The following is a 27486-nucleotide window of genomic DNA, read 5'->3' on the forward strand; positions in this document are numbered from 1 at the left end:
TGCTTCAGCTGTGATGTTAAAGTAGCACTGTGATAGATGATGAAAGCTGTAAAACAAAAATCTCTGCACTCTGAAACAATTTCACTTACCACTGTAAACATTAATAATTCTTAGTTCTTCATATTGCTAAGTAAGTTCTTACTGAAATTTAGAATTAACTATTGTTTGTATATGTATTTTCAAAAGTATTAAAAAGCCTCTCTGCATAGCTGTACTGGTAGAAGTATCAGTTTCAAAATGGAGGGTATCATTTTAACAAATAGTAGGCTTATTTTTAGATATATATATTTTTTTGTAATATAAAAAGTTCTACCAAGAAGAAATGTAGAATTAGATGGTGCAGTTTTATAAAATACGAAATGAGCTTGTGTTAGAAAATGATTTTTTTCTATAACAGTCTTTCTTTCCTTTTTTCCCCCCTTTTTTTTCTTCTAGGACCGGAATAGGCCCTATGACACTTTTAACTTGCACTCTTTGGAAAATTCCTTAATGGATATGATAAGGACTGATCATGAGCCTCTGAAAGGTAAACACTACCCTCCCAGTGGCCCACCAATGAGTTTCGCTGATATAATGTGGAGGAATCATTTTACAGGTTAGGAATATTCATATGTCCATGCTTGCTTGGTGTTTAAACAAAAATCAGCTTTTCAGTATTGCTATAAACTACTTGCTAATAAACAAGTTGTCAGTTATGTAAAACGTTTTACCATCTTAAGATGATCATCTATACTGTAGGAAGATAAGGTGCAACGTTTATATATTTAAGTGCACAGTATCTAACTGGCATTTCTGAAACCTGTTTTTTTGTATCAGCAAATTGCACAGTTGGGTCTCCTGCTGCAGTCACTCAGTTCAGAAAATTTGTAGTGCAGCTGGAGTCCAAATGTTATGTTCAGCATCTTATTCAAAGTTAATGCTACTCTTATTTTTGGATCATCAGGTAGTATACAGAGTTCTAAACCAACCACTGTTGTGCTTACTCTCTACAGTTGTTTTATGTTTCTTTAAAAAAGTATGTTAATTTGGGTTTCAGATTTTTAGGAGGAGTCAAAAGCTATTAGATACTAAGTGTTGGGAAAGTTTTGATTATTTATGCAACTAAACTGTGTTTGGTCTACTAGGTGTAGCGTTGGAGATGAAACCATTTCTAATATTTAGCTGATACTGAATAATGACAGGTTGTGTCCTACACCAATGCTTAAATACATACATTTTTGATGTCACAACTACCTTTTTGGTTCCCTTCCTCACTTCTATATTACATGTGAATTTTATTTTTTTTCTTGGTCTGAGGTCTTGTGCCCTTTTCACCATCTTTAGGTACAATTTTTTTACAACCATACCAGACTGGGTTCTGTACTCTCAGGTCTTTTAACCTGTGCTTCCCACTATTATGTTGAAATTTGCTGTGCTTCATGTGTCTTTAACAATTACTCAGTTGTTTAAAATAGCAAGAAATACTGTCTTGTATCTATTCTGATTGTTGTCCTCCAAAATAAGTATTAACCTGAAACTTGTAAAAAGCAAGCTCAATTCTTGTGTCCTTGTAAGTGCAACGTAAGTAAATCTAAGTGCAATTTTGCTTATACTTTTATTATTATTCCATTTATAACAATTTTTAAATGTTTTTAAATCAGAATATTAGCACATAAAATAATAATGGGAACAAATCAAGATCTCTAAGTCCTTTGTGCTGTTAGGTCATTCTGTCAAGGGTAGTTACCAATACTCAGCTGAGCTAGTCTATATATGCAAGTGACATATTGCACAGCTGCATCTGAGTGTCAAAGCTATTTAATGTCAGTGTTTTGCATGAGGTAGAAATTCTTGGTTTCAGTAAGCATCTTCATGCTTTTCAACTGAAGTATCCTTTCCAAAGAAAACTTTTTTTTTTTGTCTCAAATAACTTTCCTATTGCAATTTTGTTTTTACCTTTTCCATAAAAATTGGTCTTGACTCTTCCCCTGTACTTTCAACTTTCTGCTTTTTCTCTACCAAAGATGCAGAAGGTTTTCAACTGCTGTCTTTCTCTGCATCTTCCTCAGATTTCACTTACCATGTCCTCTAAACTCACCTGCTTTTTTCTTATTTATCCCACTCTCCTCTGGCTCTCCCCCTGAAGTAGTAGCACATTTTAACCTGTAGTCACCTTGAGAAAGTGATCTACCCTGCTTGCTTTTTCTTGTTTCTTAACTCTGGCAAATTTTCATTTATTTTCACCTTGAAGCTTTTGAATATAGTTTCTAAAGGTTATGTACTACAGCTTGACTTTCAGTTCCTCACAGACATTCCTGTCTGATTGCCTCTTGTGCAAAATTTCAACTGCTCTTTCTGGAATCTTATAAATGTAACCAGGTCTCAGAGATTCTTCATGTAACCACCTCTGTCTTTCACAGTAAACTGGGTGTGCGTTTCCCCTTTAAATCTTCCCTTCCTATGGCATTTAAGACTGTCCTCTCTTAGGTTTTGTGCTGCTTTTTCGTGTGTAGATAGAAAGTAAAACAGGCACAAAAATCCTGGGTTAAAAAACAAGTAGACTGAGAAAAATAATGAGAGCTTTCAAATGAGCCTTGTTTCCTCAACCAATTTTGGCTAACAGTTCTTACATGTCACTTGGCCTTACCTTTACTATCCAAATTTTTAGACTGAAGGGGTAAAAAGATGAGTACCAAAACATCTGATTTTGAAGATACAGGGAGATTTAAATCTAGAAAAGCTATACATGTCTTGGACCCTCGAAGGCATGTTACAAAGCCAGTACAGCTATTTCAGAGTCATTTCAGCTTGCTGCTGGAAACAAAGTCTTCAGCAAAAGCATATTTTTAGTACTGCCTGTAAATGTATGAATAAAATATTGCAGGTGGTTTTTCTGAAGTTTGAAACTTTGCTTCTTTGCTTGGAACATAGCCTTTCTTGGCATATGCGCCCCCTCACATCCCAGCAGATACTTGAAAGAAAAAATAATTATCTCGGATATAGAACAATCACTCTAGATTAGAATGTGGATGGGAAGATTAACCATAAAATATTCTGATGTGAAAACCAAATTGAAATGGTTCTGAGTTATTTTCTTCTCATTTTGGGATATAAGTTTCAGTGGAGACAGTGGAGATGCTCAGGGTGAGAAAGGAAGTGTCTGACCTCTTGTTTATAGTAGCTGAAGCTTCATACCTTCTCTGAATCTGAGTTGTGATCAGACTTCATCCTGCAGGCCTTGGAAATAGCGTTTATTTCAAGGTCACCAAAGCAGGTAACTTTTTAAAAAAGCATGATCTTCCTAGCCTTGAGAGGGCATTTGGTTAAGTGACTTTTTGGGGGGAGTGTTGCTTTCAAGTGTGGAACAAGAGACAGGCTGAAGGATTGTTAGTGCAGCAGAATCTAAATCATCTTCAGTCTTGCAGTATTGAATTACCTGCATTGAGTGAATGCTAACTCGGTCTGATTGGCAGGCTGGCTTGGTGCTCTTCAGCTAGGAGAGCTGGGGTCACTTAGTTCATTTTGGGTGTTCCTTGCTGTAAGAGAGATTTAATAGCTAGCCCTGAGATTTCTGGACTTAGATAAATTACCAGCTTATTCATCTGTGTTGCATTTTAATCTTAAACCGAGTCTTAGGAGAATGTGTTCAGTGTCAGCTCTTACTCTGTTTCTGTCTAAAATGGATGGTCTTTCCTAGCTTTCCTACCAAATAGGGGTACCCTGCTGTAGGTTCCTGTCTTTCTGTCCTCATAGTCTGGGAACTGTATAGTTTTATAAATTGTTTGCCATTTTCATGCCTTGAAATCCAAAGAATGTAAACTCTAAAAAGGAAATAATTCTTTTCTCCCCAGACATTTAGGCAGACTTCCTTACCTGCTTTCTCTGCTGTGAAAATGAGCTTCAACATTTTTCTTCTCTTTCAGTTGATACTCATCAATTCTTTTCTCATTTAAAAAAGGAGGAAAAAAATACAGTAAAAGAATCTTCAAGCTTCTTCTAGTTAAAAATGAATTACTAAATATGGCCAAGGGTATCTGGTTGTTGCCTGTCAGTCATATAGAATCATAGAATGGTTTGGATTGAGAAGGATCTTCAAGATCTATGACAGAAGTGTGCAATATTTTTTAAGATGTTTTTCCTGAACTGTCTTACTCATTTTTTGAGTTGCCAAGAAAACACATTGTAACCAACAAAAACATGGAAGAGAGTTTTGCTTAAATGAAGAAAGGATATGCTTGCAGAATTTTATAGCTTGTTGGTATTTATGTACTGCTTCTACCTAATACTGTAGGGCAAAACTGAATTATTGGAAGAGTTATCAGTAGATACTTATTACTGACAAAAACATTTCTTTCCTCCATCAAAGTGTCCACTGTCTATGGTGTAATATGTCACTGTTGCAATATGTTTATCCATGTCAAACTATTGCATTACAACACAAACAGACGCATTCTGATCTACAAAATATATTTTGACCAGTAGTAGCTAGCAGTTGCCTTTGTTCTATTTTTAAATAGTTAAGTAAAATATTTTTTTGGTGATAGATCATATGCACGTGTGCTACTGATAGGTCATGAAACTGAGTCAAAATATAAAATTCAGGAGAGAAATAATATCTCTTAAAAATAATTATTTTAAATTTATTGTTACAGTAGTTAAGTAATATTTGGGGTTTCTTCTAAATCAGAATGGAAACAAACTTTGTAATGTGCAAATCCCTAACTAATAAAAATTCTCAGGTTTTTATAAAGTATCAGTGTGATACATCCTCAAGTATGAATATCTGGAGACAACATGTACAAGGAGATTTTCAAGAGTAGGCTTTATTAAAATTGATTTTAATAGATGGACTGTATAAGGATACATAAATATGTGGTGATTATGTAATAACATTTCAGTAGAATGAACATACTCCCTGACTACATTAGCATTTGTTGTTCTTAGGTTGTCTGAGACTTTGAATACAAATATGCAACAGTTCATAGGCAGAAACAGCAGGGAGCAGGAACAACAGGGGAGCTTTTAATCTTGAATTTCAATAATTAACATGAATGACACTCATATATTTCCACAACAACAACATCGAAGTTATTAGTGTTACTGCTTTTTAACTATTATGTAGAATGTATCAGATAATACGAAAAGTAAGTAAAATCTAATATTTCCTGTTTACATTTAAGTTAACTTTGTAGTTTGAGGTTTGCCAGCAGTGTTATGTACAACTTAGACAATATTGTAATTTATATAGAATAGACCTTTAACATCTTGATCTTCATTTAATTTCAATGCATGTCACCAGATTTTGTTCATCTCTAATTTTTCATTGGCTTTTGCTAAGCAAAGCAGTAAATTTGTCATATGACCTGAGGATAGCGAAGGTGAATGGATCATGTGTGTATTTGCAGTCAGCAGCTGAACACAAAGGTTGTGCAAATAGAACAAATGTTGTCATCTCAGTCCTAGAAATATTGCCACCAAGTCAGAGCTTTTTGCAACACTTTTATTGAAAAGAAGTGTACTTCAATGGTGTTTCTCAAAGTCTCGGTGTTCATAGAGTCATACAGTCATTTTGGTTGGATAAGAACCCTTAGTCTAACTACCAAATTCATCAGAAACCTTTCTGTAAATGCACATGAAAACCAGAGTGAGCAGACAGATGTGTTTGCACATCTATTTGTGTGTAAAATTAGGCCACTAATCCTTTTAAAGGATTTATGCAGACCCTTGCTTATACAGTTCTTGCTTTTCAGATAGTTGTGAGCATGTATGTTCAGTTGTGTAGCATCAGTTTTAGGTGTCTGTACTTTTGGGGTAAAAGGAAAGAGAATGGTCTGAGGTCTACTCAGGTGAAAATAATTAAACATGCACATGCTCATGCTTTCCGGCTATTTGTGAATCATGGGGCAAAGACTCATGGTCGAGCTGGTCTGAGGGGGGAGTGTGTTTGTGTTAGGTTGTGCTGGTAACTAGAATCCAAATACCTATGGGTCAAAATAATCTATAGTGTCAGATTTTTGAGGGAACACTGGTCTTGCTTGGATTTTTGCACTTTTTTGTGTCTAAACTTTGTTCTACCCAACTTGCTACCTGTTCATCCAAATAACTTATGTTGTTTTGTAATGCCTTTTGTTGGCACCAACTCTGAAAACATTTGATAGAAGATATAAGAATGATAAAAGAGATATTAAGGAAGTACAGCAGACCTGGTCCTGTTGCCAGTTTCATTTGACCTTGCTACTGGAGTCTCTAGTCATAACTTGTAATTGATACCAACAGCGATCTTAGGAACTGTGTAAGAGGAAGTACTCATTCCCAGTAAGTTCAGGACAGGTGAAAAGCAGGCCAAAACTGTTCATGTAACTATTTTTTTCTAGACATTTTAAAAATAGTAGACTATCTATTTGTGAAAGATTTAATGAAGAGATTAATATGTGGGAAGTGTATGCTTACTGGAGTTATTGGAAGGATTTCAGAATTGTTTAAAAATCATTGCTGTTCTACAAAGGAGATGAAGTGAAATTCTATTTAACATCGTCTTATTTCTAATACAGAAGATAAGATGCACATACTTGAGATGTGCTCTAAGAAGGAATTGGCTCTCTTCCATGAAAAGCATGATATGGGACAAGCAGCAGAGCACATAGGCAATCCAGCCAGAAAAGTCTCTCCAAATGCTGTTAGGAGAGGGAATTTTAGGAATTCAATGACATAAGATATACAAAAGAGCAGCCTGGGCTATACAAGAATCACTAAACCCTCATTTAAACTCCAAAATGTTTACAAAGAGCAGAAAGTGTACAACTGGATTAATTTTTTAGAGTTATGTAAAAGTGTTTATTGTTGCAGTCTAACTGCAGTAATGTGTGTGTTATAAAAGCACGTAATCCAAAATATACTTTGTGTATACTTATGAAACCAAGACAAGCAAACTGAAAACGGCAGATGTACACTGAATACAAATACTGGGGATGTTGTTACTGGAAGGGTTCCTATTTATGACTTCAGTGAACTGCTGAAATCTATAACCTCTGTGTTTCTGCTTATTGTGCTTAAGATTATGGGAAAGTACTTTTTTTTTTTTTAAATTTATAATCCAGGTATTTAATTTTAAAAACATAATTAGAAATATGTGCTTATATAGACTTTATAAAAGTCCAGGTAGCATACAAGTCCTTTTCTTAAAATTGATTGTTTTCTGATAGTTAATTTCTGTGTTTAACCTAAATATTCCTTGAAAGTACATATTCTTAATTACATTTCACAGTTTTACACTGCACCTTTAAATGAATTAATTTATAATTTCCTTTATGTTCTCTCTTCTTGTTCCTTAGATAATTCAGTTTTTGTAATCTGCATATGGCCACTTTTTTCAATTGAACAATTTGCTTCACACAGCAAGATGCTCAAATGTTGTAGCTAATATGAAAGGCTATAAAATTATTGGTAACTGTCTTATGATTGGTGCATTACCAGTCTGTTTCAAATGCTTTTAATACAGGTGTGTTTTGAAAGTATTCTATCAATTTGTTTCTGTAGAATTGCAGCAGGGGACCTCTGAAGATGCACAGAATTACCCCACACTGTTGCTTAGCTCAATGTGAGATCACGTCCTTCTGCTTGTGCTGCTCTATATTTTCTGCTCCTCTTAAAAGATAGCTGACAAGAACTGTTTAAAAATAGCAGGCCAAGGGCAGGTGACAAAATGTCACACAAGCAGCACCTGGTCCAGTGATAGCCTGAAGGAAGGAAAAAAACAAACCCAGATGTCACAGATACTATTCTATTTCTGAAGCTGGTTAAACAGCAGAATTTCAGCTTTAGCAAAGGAAAAGAGAAGGGCCCATCCAAGGCATTATTTATGCATTCAAATTTTGTTGAGGTTTTTTGTAGTAGTTCTATTTTTTCTATTACAATTATTATATTACAAGTATAGATTATTGTATACAACTTTCCTCTTTACAATTAATACCTGTAACCTCACACTCATTAAAATGCTGTTAAGGAAAAGGGAATTAATGTCAGTCTGGCAAGATTTCTGAAATATTTTAGCACAAGCTTATACAAAGTGTAATAATAGCAGCTTTAATGTTTCTACAGTGTCAGAGTAATGTGAAAATACGTATAGGAGAATTATAGCTGTAATTAGGGTATCTGAAGTAGTTAATAAAGATCTCTCTTAAGAAGCTTTGCTCAGTGAGTTGGAAAGTAAAAATGGAAATCTTACCTTCTTTCTGCCACCACTTCTTTCTGGAGGTGCTGTTGGCTTCATAGTCTTATTGTGGAGGCATTTTTTTCTAGAAGAATGATAAAATTTTAATGTGAAGAAAAAATGTATTTGGTTTTCTTAAACTGCTTGTGACTTAGTTTCCAAAGTGTTCTGAAACTTCATGTTGCATCTGTTTAGAAACAATATTTATTACAGCACAATAACCTCTGTGACTGAAAATAGAAGGCTTTAACTTACTGATAGGAATTAAAAATGATGGTGATTTGCTTTAGTTCTGCTTCATCAAAGCTATCTTTGTTAAAGCTTGGTTTTGCAAAAGTACAGGAACAATTGGTTCTTCAGTAGAATGAGTGGGTCTTTAGCTCCCATATTTGAATGCCAATGTAGTGAAGAAATGTAAACTGCCTTGCTTCCTTAGCTCCCAAAGTTAACCACAAATCTAGAGATAAGGACAGCATATGAAATGGCTTACAATACCTGTAAATAACTTTAGTTACTTACATTACTTAATTGATTTTTTTTTTTTGTGATAATGATCCATTTCTATCTTTTTCCCAACAAGGACTAATATAAATTACAGCTTTCAAATTGTTTCAGGGGGCTTTAATTAAGAAAGTGCTGTTTCTCCAAACTAAGTTACTACTTCAACTCAGTTAAATAGTATCTAAACCTAAAACCAATCAGAATAGTAGTGGAGCTGGCTCATTTCTTGCTTTTAGTGCACTAAGTCTCTTTTGAAACAAAGTAACCATGTGTAAATTTCCCGCTTCCAGTTCAGAAGTCAGACATGGTCTTAAGCCAACCTTTCAATTCTTAAATCTCACGTGAGAAATCTGGTTCCATTTTGTATCTCTCTAGCTCCTGGAAACTGGCACCGAGTTTACTTGATTGAATGGTGAACTTTCTGTTTATATGGTCCCATATTATGGCTCAAGAATAAAAAATTTTCAAAGTTCATATGTGAACTCTGTTAGAGCAACTCTTCCTCTAACACACTATCTAATCTCAGAGTAAGTGATAGCAGATACTTAGGAAAGAATACAAGAATAGGGTAAGCACTTTGTCTCCAGCAATCTGTTAACTCAAGAGCTTCTGGTGTCACAGGTGGTATGGAAAATAGTGATTTATTTTTACTAATTAAGTGGAGTTTGTACTCATTATTTGAAGCCTACTATAAATGGCACAACTTGAGCAAGGTTGAACTCTGAGGCCATATTTTGAAATGGTAAATGTAATACTTATCTAGTAGAAAGCAAAAGGATGTCTTAATTATTTAATTGTTTTGTGATTTTCAGTATTTTACATAGATAACACTAGAGGCATTATAGTTAAATATCTTAAGTGTGTATTCTTAGGAAGTTGCCTTCATCCCCTTCAGCAATTTTTCATATTAATTAATTTAATGCAGTTTTGAAAGAAAAACATTAAAAATAAGTTATATTTACATTCCAGGGCGTATGGGAATAAACTTCCATCATCCAGGAACAGACAACATTATGGCTCTTAATAGTAAGTAGTTCATATTTAGTGATTAATATTGTAATGTTCAGTATTATTTCTTACATTTACTGTGTACATAGCTGTACAGTCAGAGATAAATGCGTAATGATATTTGTATAGAAATCTATGTACACTATCTTACCATGATTTTCATAAATCAGCTATCTCTGATTTTATTGGTAGAATTGGTGATTCTTGATATTAATTTTGTAATAGCTTTATGTGTTCCACTGCTGCGGCTGATATTGCAAAACAATCTCAGTTGTTACCTCTTTTGTGGATGTGTATGTGTGTTATATCTGTAACTTTCTTTTCTGTTATCTCTCCAGACATATTTATTCTTGTTGGGATGAGTTGTTACAAGTTTTGCATACAATTACATTGACTGATGGAGCTTACTTTGTTGGTTTCCTTAAAACATTATGTAGACAGGACTGGAGAGAATGTTTAGACATCTAAATGAGGAGGAATAATTGTTTAACTGAACTTTACTGGATGATTGATTTTGCTTGGGAAAAGAAACATAAATAATAAAAAAAATTCTGAACATATGCATTAAAAAAACCTGCCAAAATGTATCTGGAAGCTCTAGAGAGAGCCTCATATCATGTCGTGGGGGGTGTGGAGGATGGGGTGTTAGGCATCACCAGCATCATGTAGAACTGAACTATGCAAATCAAAGCATATAGTTTCTGTCCATCTAAACCTGATAAGGAGTAACTATTTTGAAGCATCAATTTTTTTTGTTAGGTGTTGGAAATAATGTTTCAGGAAATATTTCTTCATCTCTGTCTAATTACTTTCAAATTTTTACAGCACCTATATATTTTAACTGTTTATAAAAAATGACTATCTTTTGCAGCTCTAGTCCTGGTATATGGGCTAAATGATTAGTATAACTATCTGAGGGACCTAAACAAAATGTATTCATGCATTTCCAGTATTTAAAATATTATGGGTTTATTGAAATATTAACTGCTTACAGACTTAGATAAACCTGGAATCATGAATATGCAAATTAGCAAAAGAGTAGTGATTGTTCTTTTGAGTTAATTTGAGTGCAAATCAAAAGTCTGGAGACGTTCAGATATATTTTCTCCCTTCCATTCTTTACTAGGCAAGGCCACACTGGTTTTGGCCATTACTAAGAGCCCAGAGCTAGAATTACTGTACTGTGAAACCTGTTGGTTTTTCCTCCTTGAATACTTGCTTTTATTCTTAACTCTTCAAAGATGTAAGTTCATGAGCTTAAAAATTACTTTCTGTGATTTAAATCCTCTTTTGTATGCAGCTAAAACTGAAATATTTAAAACTATTTAATTCCCATGTGATCCATTACTTTTGCCATACTAAGGAAAGTTGGTGCAAGAAGAAATATTTTTGCCTGTCCTGGGATGTTTGTGGTTTGGGATTAAAAAATAAAATAATATAAAATAAATAAAAATTCCCCAAAGATATTTCATTCCAGTAATTTTTTGAACAATTTGGAGAACTTGCATCACTTCTTTAAATCATAATCCTTGTAGTGTCTAGATATAATCTCTGTGAAACTACACACTGTCTGCTGAATCTGCAAATCCAACCCTCACATTCTAGTTACAGTCACTGCTAAATAAGCACTGTTTTCCTCTGAAGACGTGGTAATCTTTAAGATGTATTACTCACAGCTCGATTTCTCACTAATAGTATATGCAGTCTGTTGAAGCTAGAAAATGACGTAGGCTTGTGCCAACAGCAGTGCAAAACTCCATGTGTTGTAGGGAGAAGGGAAGTTTTCTGAGAGGAATTTCTCTCTTCAGGTGTTGCTTGCTTAGTGGGCAGGGCTTAGTGTAGATCATACTGCCACCATTTTGTTTATCATTGTGCAAAGCTATAAATCATCAGCATGTCAAAGCACTGAGTTCTGTGACATAGAGGAAATTACTTTAAAATGTATAATTGTTAATATTCACTCCCATTTGTAGTCATACATTTGTGCGGCTGTTGCTTCACTTGATGTACTCTAGTTAATATGCCCTTTTTAATTTACTGCATAAATAGGACTAAATTGTCAGCATCACTATAGTGTCACTGACGTGTTATGTAGTGAACTCTCTTTAATGCTTTATGTGAACTCCAGAAAGCCAACAATAAGCTTTAGTGGAAGAGAAGTATTGCAGCTGAAAGAGGGAGATGGGGAATAAATGAAGGTGTGTGATCTTTCTAATGAAGCACCTAACTGTATTGCTGGGATCCCAAAAGAACTTCTGTAAGAAGAGCTTAGACTAAGGGTAGTTAATCTAACAAATAAGAAGAAACCCTTTGTGAAGTGCTGAAATGTTATTTTTCCTAAAGCTCCTCTGTACAGTGACTTTGCACTGCTGTTGGCCTTCAAATATTCCATCTGCTTCCAATGTTCATTCTTGTTTTGTATGAAAATGTGTCATCTGTGAGGTCTGGTACTGTTTGCTCTCCATCTGACAGTCTTTTCTTTTCACTAGTGTGATTTAGTTCTGATTATTCTGAAAAAAAATATTGAAAAATACATTAAGGCAAGGGCTTGGGGCACTTTTATAGATGTTTATGTAGACATTTTGCATTTTTTAAAATAATATAAATAATAGTTATTTGGAGAAGTCATCATGCAACAACTGCAAATATAATGACAGCAGAACAACTTCATTTTTTATTTTCATGCTTCTATTTGCTTTAAAATTACCATTTCTCCACAAGAGCTATCATACTTGGCTCTTCCTATTTTCTGATGTATTGCTTTCAAACGCATATAATGTTTAGATAAATCAACTTGCTGAAATAGAATTTTATATTTAAATCTTTTTCCAATGCTGTTGGTACACCTTGAAATGAACCACGCTGAATAGAGAGTTTATTGAATTCTTTTTGTCTTGCAAAATACCGGGTTGGCAATTGAATAGCCAATAAAAGCTTTTTTTTCTGTTGTGGTAATATTCTGGGAAAATGTGCAGCTAAATTTTGAGAGACATCAGTCTCTTCTAATAGTTTGATACCTGCGTATAGGAATTTGCTGAGCTCTTTAGCCCAATTGGCAAGTCATGTTATTAATGTGTTACTATCTTATTTAACATGTAATAAATAATATAAAGGAATAAAAGATACAGAGAGAGCTATTAAGGTTTGTAAAACAAGACCTGATTTAATTGTGAAGACATTACAGTTTATTTAGCTGGAGGGAAAAAATAAATAATGTGAAGTGTGACATAGCAAAGGCAGCAGGGCTAGTAAGTCCCAGATTATGTGAACTCTCACTTTATATATAACCTTGTTAAGTTTTTCAGAACCAGCTGTACAAACTTAGAATTAATGCTGCCTTGGAACCTGAGGTGGGCTAGCTGATATCTCAAAGTCCCTTTTATACCTGTTTAATTAAAAACAGGACAGAGAGGGGAAACTCAGGGGAGGAACAAAACATGATTTTTCTTTCTTCTTTCTTTTTTTTTTTTTTTTTTAATATATTAGCATCTACACTTTCTAAGATTTGATTTGGCTGTTACTGAAGGCAGTATCTCTTATCAGTGACTGCTACAGTCTCTTTCTACCAGAGAAATATTTCTTGAACTTCATTCCTTTTAATCGAACTTTGTAGCTCTTTACTACCTTTTTGTTTGTTGTTTTTCCCACCACTTTTCCTGTCTCATAACATCAATTTGCTTTCCTTTCATCTGTGTGATCCCCACTATTGTGGGTCCATGGCCATCTGTGTCTGTGGAGTTTTTAGAATGTGATTTGCCAGGCTATTCCACAAGCATTATATATGATGCTAGAAGAGATGAGACTGCAGTCCAGAATTAGGTTTGGTAGACTGGAAGCAACATGAAGGAAGTTTCTAATAGCCTGGCTGTTAGAAATGTGAGATTTATCATTAATCTATTTTTTAAGCTAAAATGAAACAATAAAACAGGTAATCCTTCCCTCCCACACAGATGCTTGACTGCTCAGTGTGTCTACAGAATGAAGACCTAAGCTCTTTAAACAATAGTTTGTGTATGAAATGTGGTTCACGTGTTTGCTCAAGAGTTTGAGGTCCAGTGTGTGGGCCTTAACTACATACTGCTTTTTTCTGGTGATGGGATTCAATTATGTATGAATGTCAGTGTATGTTATGAGGAAGTTTGTTGGTAATGCTTGTACTGCTTGCTCTTGGGAAAGAGAGAAATAGAAGAGACTGTTGAGGCTGCCACCAAATCATTGGAGTGCCCATCTGCACATCCAGCCCATCTATCAGTGGAAATCAAAAACTATCCTTTGAACCACTTTTAAATGAGCAATAATCCTAATTCCCAAAGCCAAATTATTTGGATTATGTGTTTTATTCCAAAGGCCTCTGTAAAAATACTGGAGGTTAGAAGTCTTGTTCTTTGTGAACAACTTTTCTAGCCATAGAGAAAAGGGAAGGGGCCAGCATTATTTTCTTAAACAAGCTGTTCTGTTGGATTTCTCATCATGAAGAATAACGCCTCAAATCTCAAATGCTGAAACATGTTGAAGTAAAAATAATTGCAAATGCTATCCCTGAAAAAGTGGGGTGAGTGTTCTGTAAATAACAGACTAACATATAGAAAACTGCCTGTGGAAGCAAATAGTTTTCTGTGCGCATAAAGCTCAGTTCAAACATCCTATGGCAAGGAACCCAAAAGTTAATGCAGGGAACCACCTTTAATTCTTTCCTCTCCCAAATGTATTCCACCCCCCCCATTCTTTTATGCATATGACTTTCGTTATATCCTGTTCGTTTATCAGCTACATAAAATTCAGAAACCGTTGTTCAAGAAAAAGTATTTTATATGGAGTGACTTCATGCTGGTTCAAGCACTGGCCTCATCTTTATATCAAACTGTTCTCGTCAGCCTTGACTCCTATTTTAGTTAGTAAAAATCTTGAATTAATTTAAAACCATGTTTATGGGCATATAATTTCTTTATGTTCATTGCTACAAATTAAGTTACTCAGACTGCTTCTGCTTTAGCTACTGCCTTTCATATCCCTCCAACTGTATAAAAATCAGCTTAAAATAGTGTTAATTACCTAGTTCTTCGTTATTTATTTTCTTTGTTCCACATTTTGATGATTTGTTAGATAACCTTGACCATTCAGACAGAGTAATCAAAGAGAAAACTTTGGATTTGTCTTGCTGGAATTGCAACCACAATTTTTCCACATATGTGATTTGGGACAGGTTATTTGAGACAGATACTTTAAAACTCATAAAGATTTAAATAAACTTTATTTATATACATGATAACAAATTAACTGACTGAAGTGAACAGTCAAGAATGTTTCCCAATTGATTTTTTTAATGTGGCCCAAAGTTTAAAAGACATCTAGTACTTTACAAAGATACAATATTCATATGTCTCATCTCAGAATTTTATTATGACCCAAAGGAAATATTCAGATCAGCTGATACAAATTCTGACTATGTTGCATGCACTTTTTGCTTCTGCATTTTTTGCTATATGCACACAAAACTTGATCTCAGTCTGTGTATTTTAATTACGTAAAAATAGAGTTCCTAGATAATTCTGTTTATTTGCTTCTTGTTACTTGATTTTATCAGTTCATTAATTCATTTTCACTAGCATTGTAATTCACTTGGACACTTCTAGATCTCTAAGAACTACAGAGACCCAATATTCAAATGAAAAAGCTTGACATATTTTCCTTTCTGATCTTAAAAAATCATTGGACAACTTGTAGTGTCCTAAAGCAAGTATAATTCAGAACTGCAGACTGTTTCAAGATGACAGATGAGTTTTCCAAGTTAGAACTAAGATTCTGGTACCTTATCAATCAAGGAGGTTCTCAGTCTTGTCAAATGAATATTCATTTAGCCCTTTTAGCTCCAAAATTGCAAATCTAGAAATGTTGACTTTTTTTTTTTTTCCCCATAGAAATAATGCTATTTTAATTCAATTTAAGAAGCATCTTTAAGAATTCCTTGGAATGTTTGATATTGTGGACACATTATCATAGATTCATTGAATGGCTAGGGTAGGAAGGGACCTTAAAGATCATCTAATTCCAACCACCCTGCATGGGCAGGGACACCTCCTGCTAGATCAGGTTGCTCAATGCCCCACCCAACCTGGCCTTGAAGACCTTCCCAGAGGGGGCATCCACAACCTTCCTGGGCTATCTGTTCCAGCATCTTGCCACCCTCAAAGGGTGGCAAATTTTTTCCTAATGTCCAACCTGAATCTCCCCTCTTTAAGCTTCAAACCATTGTCCCTTGTCCTCTCAGTATACACCTGTGTAAAAAGCCCTACCCCAGCTTTCTTGTAGGCCCCCTTCAGATATTGGAAAGTTGCTAATAAGTTCACCACGGAGCCTCCTCTTCTCCAGGCTGAACAACCCCAACTTCCTCAGACTGTCTTCATAGGGGAGGTGCTCCAGCCCTCTGATCATCTTCATGGCTCTCCTCAGGACGCCCTAGAGGAGTTCCATGTCCTTCTTATGTCGGGAACTCCAGAACTGGACACAGTACTCCAGGTGGGGTCTCACCAGAGCGGAGCAGAGGCGGAGAATCACCTGTCTCGACTGGCTGGCTACGCTTCTTTTGATGCAGCCCAAGAAACATTTGGCTTTCTGGGCTGCAAGTGAAGATTATTGCATTGATAAATACCAACAGTGAAGAAAGAATGTTTTAAAAAATCTCAAAATACTTTCTAGGAAATCTTCCGTTAAATGTGATAATGCAAATAAATGGTGTAACTTATTTCTGTATTTGAAAGTACCTGATTGGGTACTTCTAGCTATGATATGGAAAAAGTGTAGATATAGTTTTTTTGAGTTAATGTTTTATGGATTCATAAATTTATTATTTATTTGAAATGCTGTTTAATTCATACGCAATGTGCAGATCCAAATCTATATTATAAAAAAGCAATGGAAAAAAAATAATTGGAGATGTTAGTAATTTGTAATTCCCTGCATTATTTGGCATATGAGCTTGCCTGGCTTCAACATTTTAGTTAATCTAAAATAAAAAATTCTAAAGGGAGTGCCTAATAAGTAAAGATTATTTTCATGGTCCAACATAATTTAATAACATTATAATATGTTTTCAGTTCCCTAATTTTACAGCTACCCGAGTAAGGGTTATCATACAGTCTCCAGGCTCTAACACAAATTAATTCTGTCCATATCTCTGCTGAAATCTGTGAAAAGGATCTTTCATAGCTTGTCAGTTTAATGTTGCTATTAGAATCTGATCTAAAAGAGAAGTCAACAAAAAAAATTGGCAATATTATCTCCTGTATGAACATACTGGAAGTACATTGTCTATAGATTTAAGTAATGAGATTTTTAATAAGGTTTGATGAATTTAAAAAGGTTCTCCAGAAAGTTCTCTTTTGCAACTTACATAATTAAGTCATAATGAAGCTGCTGAACGTTTTTTTATCTGCTTGATGTAGGTGAACAATACACAAGTTTCTCTTCAGAACATTTTCTTGATGATAGTGATAGTAACATGTTGAATGAATATCAGCATGTGATTGATTTGCTTAAAAAAAAAAAGTGTTTTAAGAAGGTGATTGTGTTTCAGTCAAGCTTGTTAATTTTTCTACTGATTTTCTCCCTTGTGTAGCTAGCTGTCTTCCCAGTGGATCTTTTCCCCACAGTTTCTGATCCATAAAAATTGAACCCTGAACTAGAGGTTGAGCTGTTAGAGTGTATACTCATTTCACATGACTAGCATCTGTTGTCACCAGGAGATGAAGTAAGGTGGGTTTTGTTTTCACAAGTGTTTCTTAACTTCAAAGGCTTGGTTCACAGGGATATTGAACTCTTAAGTTGTTACTACGCCTTCTTGTAGTGATGTATTGTGTCAGCATTTATTATCATGCCAGATGGTAATATTTCTAGGTTGAGCTTTTGCACAGTCATCACTGATACCCATTTTTCCCAAGTGCCGCTGATTTGTATTTTCTGTTGTCTTTTAAGTGAAGTGTATTGTGAGCAGTACATACTGTGAGTCTGTAGGAACATGGTCAGCCCAGTTACAGGTGTGATTTGAGACCAGAATAGTACACAAGTACAAGCCCTAAAGCTTGGGAAATTATTTTCATGGCCTTCCTATTGAATAATCCTATTCCATAGGAATAAATTAAACCAGTGACAGCACATAACTTGGAAGTTTTTACCTTTTTGTCTTGCAGCCTTGGGTAAAGCTAATGAGGCTGAAAACATCAGTTCTCTATTTCTGTTTTCTCTGTCCCCTTTGGAAGCTTAATTATTACTTTTTTTCCAGTTAGCTGTGCTTTTTCCTTATTGTGTATTATCAAAATAGCTAACAACCAGAATAATGTTATCTGTATCTTAAAATTGTTCTTTCTGATAGTTTGTCTCTACTGTGACTGTACTGAATCACCAAGAGATTAAAGAAGCTGAAATGCTTCAGTTTGGTGAGGAGAAGGCTTAAAGTTAATGTGATGGCACCTTAGAAGAATCACTGGGAATTTCAAAACTGCTTTTTAGCATGTTCCACAGAGCTAGAACTGACAGGGCAACTGGTGAAACTTCCAGTAACTCAATTAAAAACTCACAAAAGGAAGTGCTTCTGCAGTTTCCTTTTGGAACGTGCTGCCACAGGAATTTGTGCAAGCAGATCATATCAGCAACTTCAAAAAAGCATTAGACAAATTGATAACAGAAGGCCTTTAAGTATTAGAAGTAGGTGAGAGTATGCCTTCCAACATGTTTCATCCCTGATAGTGGCCAGTCTTAACATGCTCTTTCTAGCGTCACTGTTGAAGACTGAATAGTCATCAAGATGGTTCATTGGTCACATCCACCTCACTGTATATGAGCTCTCATACATATTCTAGCTGAGCTATATGGTTCACGTTTATGTTTTAATGTACACTATTATAGCTTACATGATTATAAGAACAGTTTAAAATATATAGGGCTCTCTTGCCCATGCAGACCTTTTAATGCTGTGGATATTTGCCCTATAGGGAACTGTAGTATTAGACAGAAAATCCAGGTCAGTGTGATTGCCCACAAAGAGTACAGCCTTGTGATTCAGGAACTTGGCTGAATTGTTAATTATAGGAAAGGTCTCACATAAATGTTTTCTTTGGAGCAAGTGTCTAATTACTGCTTCCTTAGGGTGCTTCAGGTCCCCTGCGTAGCCTCTCTGTAGGAAGGAGACAAGTTGGGAACTAGAGATAATAAAACTGAGGTTGAATTGTTTAAACTTTGGTACATTCTGTTTCACTATTGGCTTTTCATTCTTGCTCTAAAAAGATCTGTAATAATGCACATTTATCTGAAGCATGGCAAACAGTTATCTTTCTGTATGCTAAGAAATGAAGATGTTAGAGATGAGCTGGTTTGTAAGAATATATTTTAGTCAGAGTACTTTCTTATCTGTAGGTTGTCACTTGGTTTAATCTCTTTCAAATAAATTGCAGCACACCTCTCTTAGTAATAATAATTCTCAGAAGTCAATTGTGCAATTTCTGGTGTTTATTTGCATGATCTGCTTTTATCACACAAATTACACAGTGCCCCTTTTTGTGTTGGAACCTTCTAACACAAACAGGACAAAACCAAACTTACTCCCAGCCTCAGTAGTGAGCTGAAGAATGAAGGTGGTTTACATGTTGATATAGAGTAAGTAATGTTCTGTTGCTTGCCTGCACTCATGGCTTTCAGGATATATGTTTGCTGAGCAAGAGTAACTTTTAAACAGCAGACTAACTTCCCTCATCCATGTAGCTCTTTTTTTCTCTTGCCAATATTGTCACACTGCACACACTCTGGTCCTCTGCTTTTCCAAGACCATAGACAAGGTTTGTTAGGTTACTCCTTCTGAATCCTTGAGGCGTGTGGATATGTGTCATACAGCTATGCTCATCTCGTAAGCCATGTTATCTGAAGAGTTCTGTGGCTCTTCATAAAATTTTGCAAGTGTGTTCTTGTGGGACCAGTAGACTCCTTCTCTCTTGACTGCCAGATAGGCGTTTGCAAAGCGCAAGCCTTTAAAGTTCTTTTTTTGTCAGTTTTGTATAGCTTTCTTTGAGATGCAGTTAAAATTTGAGCATTTCAGTTGAATGTTTTGATTTATTGCAATAATGGATAGTCTTAGCTGCAGGCTTGTGGGAATTCCAGTAGCATTAGCACCAAGTTTATATAACTGCATTGCAAGATCTGAGGTTTGAGGAGTTTGTTTTGTTTGTTAAAATCTTAAGAGTTCTGTCCTTCAACTTAGAGTTTCATTTTTATACAAATATACTCAGCTTCTGGGATGAGGTGAGTTAATAGTTTCAGGAGACTTATCAGGAGATTAAAAGAGTGTTTTGTTCCTTTGTATTTGAGTACATGCAATTTGGGACATAGCAGTTATGTAACTTTCTACCTGTCAGTTAAAAAAGTTGCACTAACACAGGCGTGATTGTTCTGGGAGTTGCACAACTGAGCAGTGCCTGCTTGCAACAGTTTCATATTTTACTTGGGAAAACGCAGTCATTGCTTCTTAAAGCAGCTAAATTTTCATCAACACTGTAATATTCTGTGAGGTACCTAGGAAAGAATCACTTTTGTGTTGGATATTGAAACCTTTCAGGCAATGGTTTTCTGTGCAGAATGATTTTAATATTTGGCACCAAAACCAGTATATGGGAGTGGCTTCATCAGAGGTGGGTACAATTTTGGGAGCTCCCAGTCTCTTTTCTTTTGTCTTCTGTTAAATTGCCCAAGAGAGAAAGTACCTTCATGTATATAACACAGGAATTTGTTTGTAATACTGCAAAAAAATTCTTACTGGGTCCCAAAAGTCTTAATGCATTAATCACTTATTTTCTAAAATATTTACTAAAAATGGAGATGTTATTAAATTTACCTGATTCCTTTTATTGAATCTGTTGTGCTCTGAACTTTGGCTTATGAACAAGATGAGCATTTTTTAAGTAACTTGTCTCAAATGTCACATTCTTATGTTGCATCCTCTCTAAACAACATAATAAAGTGTGTGTTGACATTCTTAAGTTGCTGCACTGAATAACTGTCAGCTTGTTGGAAAAAGTAACATTTTTTAATGTTAACACTGGATAAATTTTTCTAATTGTGTGTAAATATATACAATGTAATCGATAATGGTGAAACTTCACCTTCTTTGAGTGTTTAAATGTGATGTAGTATTTTTGAATCAGCAAATGCTGACTAGGCTGTCTTCCTGTTTTAGTGGATTGCGCTGTTTTCCTGCTAGAATTTACAGGCAATTGTCAATACACCTTCAGTAAAACCTCTTAATAGACATAAACATTATGTATGTGAGTGCATATATAAGATAAAATTCATATGCAGTGCAATATAACACAGAAGTGTGATGAATAGCAATAGGTTACTCTAAAATGTACTTAAGTCTGTGGTAGATTTCTGCCACTGTGGACTATTACCTTGTTCAGAGTGTAAATGTTTACTCTTAAGAACATAAAGCTTTCTGTTCTTAAAAAGAAACACAGAAGTCTTCTTTCCTCTCATACTAAAGCAATGCTTCTTTACTTCATTTTTAGATTGGGAACATTAATTGTGAAACCCCTTTCAGATAGCTTACTCTCAAATCATGTTGATAGCTGTACCTTTATAGATGCTTATTTTTTGATGTATGGGCATTCAGCAAGATAAGAACTTCCTCCATGAGGTCTGACAGTGATTCTTTGCCAACATAAGTAATGAAATATGGCTTTAGCAGTAACTAGGAAGGAGGAGGATTAATTTTATTCTTGCTGCAAAGCCAGCTTTAGAATTAATTCCACCTTGCTGTGCAAGGAGCACAGTCTGTTTCAGGGCTTACCTACTACCTCATTGTGGCTGAACGGTTTTTCACACAAACAGCCTCTACTGTCTTTATGTTAAACAAAAATTGTGAAACAATTGTTCATCATAGCTCTTAAATTTTTTTTAATCCCCCTAATGAAACGCCCATTTAGTTGCTCTTTTGTGGCCTCATGGATGGTGGGGGAAAAAGGCATAGGTATATGGTATCTGAGATCCTATTTCTTCAGGGCTTCTGGACAAAGCTACTGGAGCACAAGAGAGGCTACCAGTGCCTGTGCTGAAGGAGGATCAGCCTTGCTCTGGGTCACCTGTGAGGGCCCCTCAGAGGGGAAGCCAGGGGACCAGTCAGCAGATGGCTTCTCAACTAGCTACAACTGATCTCTCATGTGGTTGCTGGCCAAAGAAAAGTAGGTAGTGAAAGCAGAAGGGTACGGTGGACACCTCAGGATGCTTTTGAAGATGGAAGTAGAAAAATGGGAAGAATGGAAAGTTTTGGGATATGGAAGTAGGCTAAGGGAGATTGTATGGAGACCTAAGGAAATCACACCTAAAACCTGGGTGTGTAGGGCAGGACCATAAGGCATTGTTTTAGTTTTGGAAATAAGCAATGGGTTTGGGAAGGAGAAGGAACACAAACAGTATTGCAGTGAAGAGGGAAAAAAACCAAGCAAGGCTTTATTACCTATTGCAAAAGTTTACTTTCTCTTGAAAAACTCCACCTGATCCCTAACCTACATTTGATTACCTTGGAAGACCACAGATACCTTTTGTGATAGAGTGAAGTCCCTGTGTAGAAGACACTGTTGCCCAGATTCTTTTCTGGTATTCTGAAATTCCAGATTAAAAAATGCTGCTTTTTGCATTTCATATTATGTCATGAAATATGCTTCTACACTTGTACGACATTGTGCATTTTGCCATTTATGCATGTCTCCTTGAAATGCTGTATTAATTCTGGTAGCTATAAAGATGTTTTGTCAATCTGGTTTTATTCATCTGAACATAATGGCTATTGAGTTCATATTTTAGTATTTACAGATGGTTAATTATTTAAATTGAAACATAATTGGAAAACATGTTCTCCACAACTAATGAATAAAATGCAAAAATAATTATTTTAATTAGGAATACTGTTGATTATGTTTATTGCGTCTTAAAACCATAATCCTAAATTATTATTTCATAGTACTGCAAGTCTGATATGCCTGATTTTTTTGATACCTTTGCTATGTAAAAACTTGCACAGCAGGTATGTTCGTCTTTTTTTTTTTTTTTCCTCTTTTTTTTTTTTTTTTCCCCTCCCCCTGGCTCTACCATCTTCAAACTTTTTCTCTTGTCTGGGGTTGTTTGAATTTCATCTTGCACTTTTTAAATGTCTTTTTCTTCTTCATGGTGGGAGGGGAAAAAGAGAAGAAGCTTTTGGAGCTAAATCTAATGACAGCTGTACCGACAATTTTCTTCTGTGTTTACATGCAGCCAGGAGCTATGGGCGGAGAAGAGGTAAAAGTATTTACTACATGTTTTGTTTGCTGAATAGTGGGAGAAATAAATATTTACTTCTCTTATGCTAAGATGATATTACCAATTTTACCATTATTTGGTTGATCAATTGCTTTGTATAAATCAGTCTCTTCATTTGCAAAACATCTCCTTTTTAAATAGCAGCTGAAAGCAATGGTGATGTTGTGCTGATAACTTGAAGTGTGTTGCTGTGACTAGTGAACTGGAGGATGACTGAATGTAAAGACTCTTTCATGACACATACTTACGACTCCTAATGCATAGTGTTCCAATAAAAAGATTGTATTCAGGTCGTATTCTTTTTCTTGGTAGAACTCCAATGTTTAACTAGTGCATTGAACATTTCAAAAATACCTTTTTCTTAGATGAAACACCATTCATTGAGTATCACACTTGAGTATTACATGGATTGCCTTGGTAGAACATTGTGAATACCAATACTATTAACTGTCCTCAGTAGTGAATGTTGGTAATAATAATGTAAAAAACACAATATTTGAGCACACTGTATTTTTTCATGGGCAACCCTTAGAAACTACAAGCAGACTGAGAACATTTCACGTATGTCCAGTGCTGCATGTAAATTTATTCTAAGAAATAAACATGGACAATAGCAAGCTCACTGATTGCCAAGAAAGCTACTAATGCACCTTAAGTTTATGTATGGTGCTGTAGCTTACGCAGACTGTTTTAAATTGAGAAAATAACAGTGAAGGTTTCAGCTTTTAACAGTTGGAGTTGAGCAGTGCCATCCAATTGGGGTACTTTGGCATTAAACATTTTACCTTCTTTTTCATGTATGTTCTTTGATAGTTATGCATGTGAAATTGCTTCCTTTTCAAAGTGTAGAAACTGCATCATGTTTATGGAGAAGCTTGGAGACAAACACAGTCATACAATATACATGGTAGTGTGTAAGTAACTTGTAGTTTGCACATACATATAGATTGAGGCTGTACAGGCTGTACTAGCACAGTTTATAATACAGAATTTGAGTTGACTTTTCAGAGCTGACTGGTTTAGTGTTTATTTGATAGCTAAAGAAAATATTCATGTTTTCTGCACAAACTTCCTATTTTCCCCTGTCTCCAGAGAACAGACTATTATTAATGGATGTTGAAAGTATCCAATAGTTACAATTTTATCAGTGCTCTTATGGTACTGAAACAAATGGAAATAGAATATTGTATACTCTCTGTGCACATGAACACTGTTTAATTTCACTTTAAGATTGTGGAAAGTGTTTCCAGGTTGATCAAATGGCACCAAAGTAGAGAAGGAAGTGGGAATCAGTTGGACACTATTAACTTGTTGCAACTCATAGAATTAGAGAATGGTTTGGGTTAACGATCATCTAATTCCAACCCCCCTGCCATGGGCAGAGACACCTTCTGCTAGACCAGATTGCTCAAGGCTGCATCCAGCCTGGTCTTGAACACTTCCAGGGAGAGGGGATTCACAGCCTCACTGGGCAAGCCTGTTCCAGTGCCTCACCACCCTCACAGGAAAGAATTTCCTACTGGCATCTACTCTAAATCTACCCTCTTTCCATTTAAAACTGTTGCCCCTTGTCCTATCACTACATGCCCTTGCAAAAAGTCATGTTTGCTTGTAGAAGTAAAATACAGTAATGTAGGAATTGTGATAAATACAGTGTAAGCTGTTTTATGCAAATTGTAGTGATGACTGAACAGGGCAAACAGGTTCTGAATGTGCTTGACTTTTAGAATTCTTTTTTTACCAAAAGGCATGTTTTACTTCATAATAATTGTTTTCCATGTGAAAATGAGGCTTTTCTATAGTAACAAGTAGATCTGTGTGTGTGTGTTTGAGTATTTGTGTCTTTTCATTAATGTTAGGGATTTTGTGACTTGTCTTATAAATACAATATTGAAGTCTGAGATATTAATTCTTTTACATTACCTTGAATTTTATAATGTTGTTTTGAGCTTTCTTAACCTTAAGAAAAATTAAATTCTACAACAGTCTGTCAAAAAATGGTATGTTATTTTTTGAATGTTCTCATCCCTCTCTATTCTTGTTTTTACCATTTGCATTGTGGTAATATGCAGACTACCGAGAGGTGAATCTGCGCAGAGACTAATTTCCTGTTTGTTGTAATTAAGATATTTTAATTGGTGTTTGATTCTGTCTCTGTGACTAAGCATCTTGAGTGAGAAATTTTGTCAGGTTTTTCTTGGGGCTTGCCATAACCTATCAGTTCTCTTCTTGATCCTCTATTTTCTTTAAGAGGCAAGCATTTGTTTGCAGCTACCATGCTTAGAGCTGTTGAGTCATGTTCTTTTTGGTACGTTGTTTTTAACTTTTGCAACCAAGTTTTGAGGTACAGATGTAAGCACAGTTTTGGAAAATCAGCCTACAGTCTGTTCTGCCACACTGTCAACCCAGAGATGCCAGGGGATTGGTGCAGGAGTATAAAAACAGGGCATTTAGTGATGAGTTCCCGTAATACTCTCTCAGAGATCTGCCTCTGGGGATTTCTTGAGGTGATGTCTCAATATTTATTGCTTCAGAATGGGTTTTTCTCCTGTTCTCGCTCATCCCTTTTCTGAACCAATGTAAACTTTTCAGCATCCTAAAGAGCCTGTGGCAATGGGTTCCACAGCTGGAATTGCTTTTGGCTTTGCTGTGTACTGATGGTGCTCAGTGCATTTCAGTTTCCCCTTACTGGAAGAGACAGTGAACAGTCCTCCTCTATTCCCTTGTCTATACGCTTTGCATATTTTAGCTGTATACCTCATAGAGTTTTAGATCATCTTTTGCATTTAGTTGAGTGCAGTGCTTGCAGACTGTCAAGCATCCAGTGTAAGAGGTGAAATCTTGCTTTCTAGGCTGCTGTGAATTTTATTATTTCCTTCAGAAGTAGGCACTTATCTAGCCCCCTCTGTAGACAAGTATTTTAGTTGAATACCTTGTTCTACTATCTACTAATTTGATATGTCAACTTCCACTAATGGCTTGTGTTTGTTGTTTCGTTTTTTTACAAACAGCTGTGGGGGTGGGAATTAAAAGGTTATTTATTTAGTTTCTTAGTAATGTCATTCTCTTATGGATATTTTCAAATTTCCAGCTTTTCATTGGGTTTTCTGATTTGATATTTCAGCTTTCCTGATTATTATTTCTCTTGTGCATGTGTTCTGTTTTATTCTGAAATGCATATGTTTATGTATGTGCATGACCTGTTTGTTATTAATGGCATATTCAGTAGTCTGTCCTGTTTTATGCTCTAAACCCACCATTTCTAGAACCAGTTATAGTAGACTTTGAAGAGTAGCATCTCTGAATCCTTCTCTGTGGCATTTACTCTGGTTTTGTTATGTTGGTGCTTAGAAGCACAGTAAGATACAGAGGACTTTTGTATCTGTGGTCTCTGTCAGGGTTGTACATTTGATATATTCGTTCTAATCAAGTCTTTCTAGTCCCAGGTGATTATAAAAAAAACAAACAACAGACTGGTGTTCAGTTGGAAAATTTTCATGGTTTTTGTTCATCAGCTTGTTTTCCATATATAGCATTCCTACTTCTTTTTGTAATCTATCCTTTACAGCTGAAGACTATTACTGATATTTTCAGTGAATACATTTTTCTGACTAGTGTCCCTCTGCATGTCTTGCCCCTGTAGTAATTTTATTAGTAACAGTAACAAGTTAATTGCATCAGATGATCACAAATAAATTCTTTACTTTTCATTAACAAACTGAGTAGCATCCATTTATGTTTCTTCTTGTTAATTACTGAAAGGGAGTTTTAACACCAAGGAACAGTTTGACAACTGTTATTTGTTAGTCCTAGCTAACAAGTTTTTTGTTGCAGGTTTTTTGTGGTTTATTTAATGAGACTTCATTTTTATTTTAATTTTTGTTAGCTAAGCTTATTTCTTCATATCCACAATACAAAGCTTTTCTATCTTTATTTTGCTGTTTTTCCTCCACTCACATGGGGCCTGCATTCACTGGAGGAGGAAGTGATGCAGCCTGTGTGTTTAGAACCCTGTAAAGCACTCTGAGGGAGGCTGTCCTGCTCTGCAGTGAAATGGCTTCAGGGATCTGCTTTTTAAGATAATTCCTTCAAGATCTGTTATGGAAGATTTAAATCTTTAAGAATCGGTTTGAAAGTTAAATCTTACAAAAGTTCTTTCTTTAGCTATGACACACAGTCTCATCAGATAACTTACTGGTTTTCATTGCTAGCCATTTGCAAGGGTTGGTTTTAAGCTAAATTAGGTTTACTGTCTGTAAGGATAATACAGTCTTGGAAGAACAGAAGCAATACTAATTAATATAATTTGGATAGCTGGGCCCTCTAATGCAAATTCTGTTAAAGCAAAGCAGTAAAGGAAAATATATGGTCTTTATTTAAATATTTAATTTTCTAGGAAATAGTGTTAACTATAGATACTGCAAAATCTGTTGCAGGTCGGTCTTCACTCTTTC

At 35.4% G+C, this 27486-nt stretch overlaps 1 protein-coding gene across 1 annotated transcript in view; it reads left to right on the forward strand.

Moving 5' to 3' along the window:
* CPEB3 (cytoplasmic polyadenylation element binding protein 3) overlaps positions 1–27486 on the forward strand; it is an 80948-nt gene that overhangs the window by 24619 nt on the left and 28843 nt on the right. The window contains exons 3-4 of the mRNA XM_010000046.1: positions 436–595; positions 9659–9715. Of these exons, the coding sequence (XP_009998348.1) occupies positions 436–595; positions 9659–9715 (217 nt within the window). The remainder of the gene's footprint in view (positions 1–435; positions 596–9658; positions 9716–27486) is intronic.

Source organism: Chaetura pelagica, unplaced genomic scaffold (assembly GCF_000747805.2).
Source record: "Chaetura pelagica isolate M959 unplaced genomic scaffold, ChaPel_1.0 scaffold436, whole genome shotgun sequence".
Lineage (NCBI taxonomy): Eukaryota > Metazoa > Chordata > Aves > Apodiformes > Apodidae > Chaetura > Chaetura pelagica.